The 6,857-nt window shown below is 31.6% G+C and overlaps 1 protein-coding gene across 1 annotated transcript; it reads right to left on the reverse strand.

Moving 5' to 3' along the window:
- Positions 1–693: 693 nt before the first annotated feature.
- LOC133188840 (partner of bursicon-like) lies at positions 694–3,345 on the reverse strand. The gene is made up of 2 exons (XM_061324323.1): positions 2,820–3,345; positions 694–1,233 (listed from the first exon to the last, which is right to left on the reverse strand). The coding sequence occupies exons 1-2, from the start codon at positions 3,114–3,116 to the stop codon at positions 1,084–1,086; spliced, it is 447 nt and encodes a 148-aa protein (XP_061180307.1). The 5' UTR covers positions 3,117–3,345; the 3' UTR covers positions 694–1,083.
- Between the last annotated feature and the right edge of the window lie 3,512 nt (positions 3,346–6,857).

Consider the following 6,857-nt stretch of genomic DNA (forward strand, 5'->3'; position numbering starts at 1 on the left):
GTTTAGGCAAATCTGAAATGAATCTGTTTTTGACGTGATAAAGAGATCAATAAGCATTTACTTATAAATATGAATAGTTAATCACCTCGGTCGAAGGTACATGTACTTCGTAAATGAACAGTTCGTCAGATATATAAAGAATATTATATACTGAGCTCGATATAATATGTCAAACCAGTGGATGTGGAACATAAATTGTAGTATTCTATTATCAAAATAATATTTGATTTGTGAATTCAAATCAGGTCATTTATGAATGTCTCGTGCAAGTATTTGACTTTGAGTTTTGATCATTTAAAAAAGGGAAATTTTCAGTACATGAAGTGTTTTACTTTTTTTGTACACCGGTTTCATACGTGATTTGGTTTTGGGATAAATCGTAACCTAGGCAAAAACACAAAACGCTTAGAGTATAGAAGGTGGAATCAGATTCCTGGGAGGGGTAAGTATCCCAAAAATGGCCAATCACACCCTTCTTCTTGAGCCCTCTGTGTTGATTAGGTGGACATAATACGACCCAAATTTAATTGCAACTATATGTTAAAAAAAAAAAAAACTTGTGTTCCACGATAGAACTTTTTGGGGAATCTGTAGAATTAAAAAGGCTGCTCCTGGAATTAAATGATCTTGTTTTCAGAATTCTTTTCTCCAAAAAAATAAACATGCTCATCAAAACAACCTAGAAAGAAACATCCATTTCATCACTTTATTTTTATGAAGTTCAATAGCCTCTAAATTAGCTATAAAACGTTGATTAACACGTGTAAAGGAAATTGAAAACATTTGAATGTTATGTAATCACATGCTTAAACTATACCATTCAGTTAACTGAAAGGTGAATAAATATTTACTGAAAGATGGCCTGATGGCAGAGCTTTGCAATTCCCTCATCTTTCCAAACCTTCCAGTGAACATTCAGTTGACTGAAGTGCATAATTTTATCCTAAATCACTTTTAAAAAAATATATCTTTCTGTCTTAATACATTGTTAATTTTGACAATCACAAATTGTCGTCCAACTGAGAACGTTTCTTTATATTTCCACTCCAATACTCAGCAGAAGAGAAAAAGTCACCAAAATGTCTAATTTCTGCAAGGGAAGCATGCACAATCCGCCGGTTCTGTAATGGAAGTGGAAGGACGTAGGCCTGGCAATACGATACCGTTTTCGTAACATTCATCTAGGACGATTTGTCGTGTCAGTAGACGCCCCTCTTTACAGCATTTGCAATCCTGAAAATCAAGCATACGAAGTGTCAATATTTGTTGGGAAACAAGTAGACCATATTGAAGAATAACACCTCAGATCATTTAAAAGTATATTTTCTGTAATTGGGACGACTTTCTTGTTGAAGATTGTCTTAAAGATGAAATTCAAGCAAATAAAATCTATAACTTGCGGGTGTACATTTAGAAAAATCAGGCTGATGTTGAAAATTATTGACTTTAATAGGAAATTCGATTATGGATTATCCACTTTTAGATCTTTTTAAGTAGAGTATAGTAGATCATTAAAAAGCTGGATTTTTCAATTCGTAGAGGAGAGTATATGTTTTCTCTCAAATGAGTACGAAAAAGATTGTATTATAGTTAGAGTTTTGTATCTGAAATTATGTAAAAACCTATTGCTTAAAAAAATATTTAAGGTATGTCACTCGTCTACTTCTGAAAAAAGTTTCGTCAGAACCTCTAACTTCAAAACTGTTTATTAAAATTTCATTTTTATAACATATTTCAATTAAACTATGTAAATTATACAATATTCACAAAATCATAAAGAAGCAAGTATCGAACTCTATACACAACATGTACGAACGAAGGAAACTCTGGTTGAAGTCTACACATTGTTCCAAGATTTTTTTTTTCATTACACTAGAAAATATTCCAAACTCCCAATAATTTTATTTGGCATAATTCTATGCAGTGCATAGCAACATGGTGGCTTAAGCATAGCAACAAACTTACTTGACAAAAATCTAAACAACGATTTAATGCATTTTCATAAAATAAATTATCATTTACATCCTCAGAATACATGATTTTTATGTGACATCATATTTTCGTCGCTTATACGGCTCGGATATTTCCGAATTTGTCGGAAAAATACGAGAAGTTCGGAATCTCGATCCCATTGCATGGGAAGTCTGCAAAGAAAGAGAATGTTTCTCTTTTAAAAAAGCTGAACTTACAAGACGCAGTAAACGCAGGCTAAAGGAGTATACAGAAAAGTGTAACGTTTTAAGCAGAATTCAAAACAAAACTTTGAGAGGTGTATAAGCAGTGGCTGCAGCGTTTATGTTGACATCCTTCACAAACTATCACGTTTCACGAACGATTCATGATTAACGCACAATTAAATCCATTATGAACGATCCTTTACTCACACGTTTTTACATGTTACGATACCTAACGCACACGCACAATTTTTCAGGCAAGATTGTCAGAAATATTCAAGAATGACACCCCCCCCCCCACCAGATTTCGAGTCATGCTACATGAGTAGTTTTCTAAATATACATCTCAAGAAATGCTTTTGCTAGTATAACTCTTGTCAGGAGTGACATAACTTAAAAATATTAAACTTATTGCTGGAAATATTTTTTTGTCTTTTCCTTGGAAATGAAATATACCAAAAATCCTTTTTTTTTTCATGCAGTTGGCTTCCCGCCATTCTTTTTTTTTTCTTATGTGTTGTTTTAATTAAATACTAGATTTTCGTTTTTCAGATTTGTGTTCTGTTTTGGATATTTCTATTATTTACTGGATACCCCCTCCCCCTTTTACCCCAATTTCCACGCTAAAGAAAATGAGTACAATACCTTTTTAAGATCTGGGAACGTGCTGACATTTGGTTCTGCTTTAGATTGGCATACTCCCTCACACTCGTTGACGGAGGGCCTTGCCACACATTCCACAGTTTTCTGTACGCCATTGTACGTTACAGACATAGTTCTTGTAATGTCCATTTCTATCCTCTTTGTGTTGCATGAGTCATGTGCTTGGGGTCTTCTAAAAGCACCAAAACGAGACCCTGCGCTAGACCGGAAGCGGGATCCATCTGTAGACCGGAAGCACACCAAAAATCCGAGAAAAATGGACAGATGACAAGAAACCATGTCTTAAAACTGTAGCGTGATAGTAGTCAATATCAGTTATTATATTATTATTAATTGTCAGTGGAAAATTTTTAATGTAAAAAAAGAAAATCTTTTTTTTTCACGTATAATCCTTGTTTTTGCCCGAATTCGTTCTTTAAACAGAGTTTTCAATGAAATTAATTTCTTCCGGAGAAATCCAAAAAGTTTCAATCTACCTGATCACTGCTTAACCCACTTAGTACCATATATGTTTATACCTCTAAGAAAAGTCTGGAGATAACTAAAATTTATAGTTTCATGGGTCTTATAGGAGGAGAATAAAGGAATATTGATTTTTTTTTCTGCGAAACGTGATTCTATCGTTCGAAAGTTATGAAACATTACACCTAATGCGAAAAATCATCAGCTGTGCATGTAGACACTTATCTTCTTTAGTGCTAATCAAGGAAAATGAATTGGTTACAAACTATGTTATTCATAACTAATGGAAGCAAATCCAAATGAATTAATTGAAGCAATCAAAATGTATCAAAGACATTTTTTCTGAAGACTTATTTTGACTATGTCGGAAACGTTTTTCTACTTTTTAAACTGATAATGAAATTGATTTGATTCATATAGACTGCATTATTAAATCTAAATGTGTTGTGTTTTAGTATTAACTACTATTATATGCTTAGCTCTAGAAGGGTTTCAAAATTCCTATTAAAGACAAAAATAATATTTGACCTCAGGACGTAATGGCATTGACATTTATACACATAACTGGTTAAAAAAGATAAGTTTTTTTCTTAAGTCCAAAAGGTGATAATTACAAAATACTTTACTTTTACTTTATACATTCACGCAACAATATAGTAAATATATAAAGAACTTTCTAGCTTTTCCTCAGCGTTGTTAGAGTGTTTAAACAAATCAATGTTAGAGAACGTCAGTAAACACTCTCTTTATAGACCACGCATTTGAATTTCCAGGAAATCTAAAAGTAAAAACGTTATATGATACGAAATAAATACTCAAGAAGACTCATCTTAAACCAAATATTGAAACTGTGGGAGAAATGTCATCACTTCAGGAAGACATTTACAGCATAACTGTTCATTTACTGAAACATAATGTCTTTCGGCCATTCAATATCCTGTTTGTCTTTTAGTAACGACAATTCAGCTGGTTCTGCGACACGTTTAAAAAGAAAATTTGAATCTCAATTTGAAAAAAAAAATAAGTGCATTAACGTCATCAATCGTTCATTCTGATACCAAAGTACCCTGGCCAAAGGAAACGTATTCAGTGAGATAATTTTAAATTCATTGTAATAAGAATAAATCCATCATGGAATAATTTATAACATTGTCAGAAAGGTTTTTTTATAACAAAAAAAAGAGGGATTAGAGAATACTTATTCAAGGTTTTTTTTTTTTTTTCATGTCGTGATTAATGCTTTGCAGGTGTCTGAGGATTCTGTTAGATCCTTTTATTGATTTGCTTAAAATTTCAAAAATTGTGATTGATATTAAGTCCAGAAGAAATGACAAGAAATAAAGAAATATATATATATATATATATATATATATATATATATATATATATATATATATATATATATATATATATATATATATATATATATATATATATATATATATATATATATATATATATATATATATATATATATATATATATATATATATATATATATATATATATATATATATATATATATGTGTGTGTGTGTGTGTGTGTGTGTGGGTGTGTGTGAGGGTGTGTGTGTGTGTGTGTGTGTGTAAGTTTACAAACAAAACTGCACCTCAATACTGATTCGTATTAAGACATTTTGAACATTTGTGTGCTTTTCCATTGAAAAAAAAAGCTGGTCGATCATTTCACTTTCTCTAAAGTCTTTTAAAGTCTAAAAATTGAATTCATGTACAGGCATATTACTTTTGCACAAACGTTCTCCTTGAGTCCGAGAGAACACATTAATCTAAAGACAAAAAGGTCTATGATGTATGTGTTCTACTTCTAGACATTTGCTGACCTCTTTTATGATGATATAACATCTGCACTTTTTGTCTGGAATTTACAAAATATCCATATAAAATTTCCAATAAATAGGCTTATGATTGCTCGTCACGAATGTTTAAGAATCTTCGAGCGCCACTTTTCTGAAACAAATCTGTTTATCACCTTTTGGCTTGATAAAAATAATTCAAAATTTGTCTGTAAACAGACACATATATGAATAGTTTATCAAGCATGTTGATTTAATGCAAATGTACAGGTTTCGTAAAGAAAAGTACGTTAGATACATAAATGCTCTACTACTTAACAGAATATATGCTCTGTAACTAGATAGCTTTCTAAAACGTCAATATGATTAATTAATAATTTAAAGACAGCATAAAATTCGTATCTTCATTAATCATCTACAGAGAAAAAATCCTGTAGAGAAAAATATCTTATGAATAAACAAATTTCAAAAACAGCTTAAATTGAAAATCTTAGTCATAATTTATTTGAACATGAATTTATGTGAAAATTTCAGACATTGTCTTTGCCGATATATGTAGTAAACTTACACTTTTTATCTCGCTATTTTAAATGTTGTAGTTTGAGGTGTTTTTATATACAGGTCATTCATAAACCAGCACACTCTGGTTACAATTAAACTTTCATGGAAAAGACTTTTTCAAAAAAATAATAAAGTTTTAAAATGCTAATCCAGAGGAACGTGATATTTCACCTGCATTTCAAATTTATTGCAGAATTTAGGCAGATGTGTAAATAGAGAAAATGGAACAAATGTGTCAACATGATCAGTGCACTGTAAAAATATTCCGAGACCGGACGCGTTAAGATTTAGTTAGTGGACCAAAAGTTGTGAAACGTGTCGTAATTTTCCGTTACTTTCCGGTATACTATTACATCAATTTCTGAAGAATTCCCCAAACTTGCCACATATCCCCATCGTGATGAGTTTAAAATGTTGCTGTTACGTCCTTTACAGGGATTCTTCTCGCGGAGCATTTCCCTATTTACTCTTATTTATTGGTGCATCATTTCCATAAACATCTTCATCAATTCGTTCCATGAATGTTTTAAAATAAGTCTGCCGCCCCGCAACCAAAACAAAAGGAGACCTCAAACGTTTGTTATCAGCTTTTCAAACGGACAATTAAACTTATCCTAGGTAATCCGAAATTCCTCTGATCATTGTTTGATGTTGGTCATGTTTATCAAAACACGGAAGAGGGAGTTAAAAAGTAATTGCAGGGTGTTCAATTGATGAGACCATTAGACACGAAGCAGACATCCTTAATTACTGGGGAGTTTGTTTTCCGACGGTATCTATTTAACGAACAGAGTAAATAAATCGTTAGTTACAAACTAATCAGGAATTGTAGGGCAATTTAGGTCACCACTAAGAGGACATATTCTTTTGAATTAAATATAAGGCAATAAAGAAACTTCGATCTCTTTCGATAGTATCTGAAACAGGAAAATTTTAAGGTAATTTATAAGAACCACTTGCACTAAAAATAACACTATTATCAATTAATTACTAAAATGCATGAAAATGAGCACCGTCCGTTTCATATAAACAGAGAATTTGTCATAGAATAAATACTAAATCGCTATTTCCTTCAGTTGATAGCAAAAGTATTTTAGTAAATTTTGTTTGAGGCAATAATCACCCGGCTCGATTTGTCGACTAATCGCATAAAAATAATATTTCATTGTAATTGCAATTCAATG

This window comes from Saccostrea echinata, unplaced genomic scaffold (assembly GCF_033153115.1).
Source record: "Saccostrea echinata isolate AGI-Se365-2 ecotype Australia unplaced genomic scaffold, CSIRO_AGI_Sech_v1 ptg000016l, whole genome shotgun sequence".
Taxonomy (NCBI): Eukaryota; Metazoa; Mollusca; class Bivalvia; order Ostreida; family Ostreidae; genus Saccostrea; species Saccostrea echinata.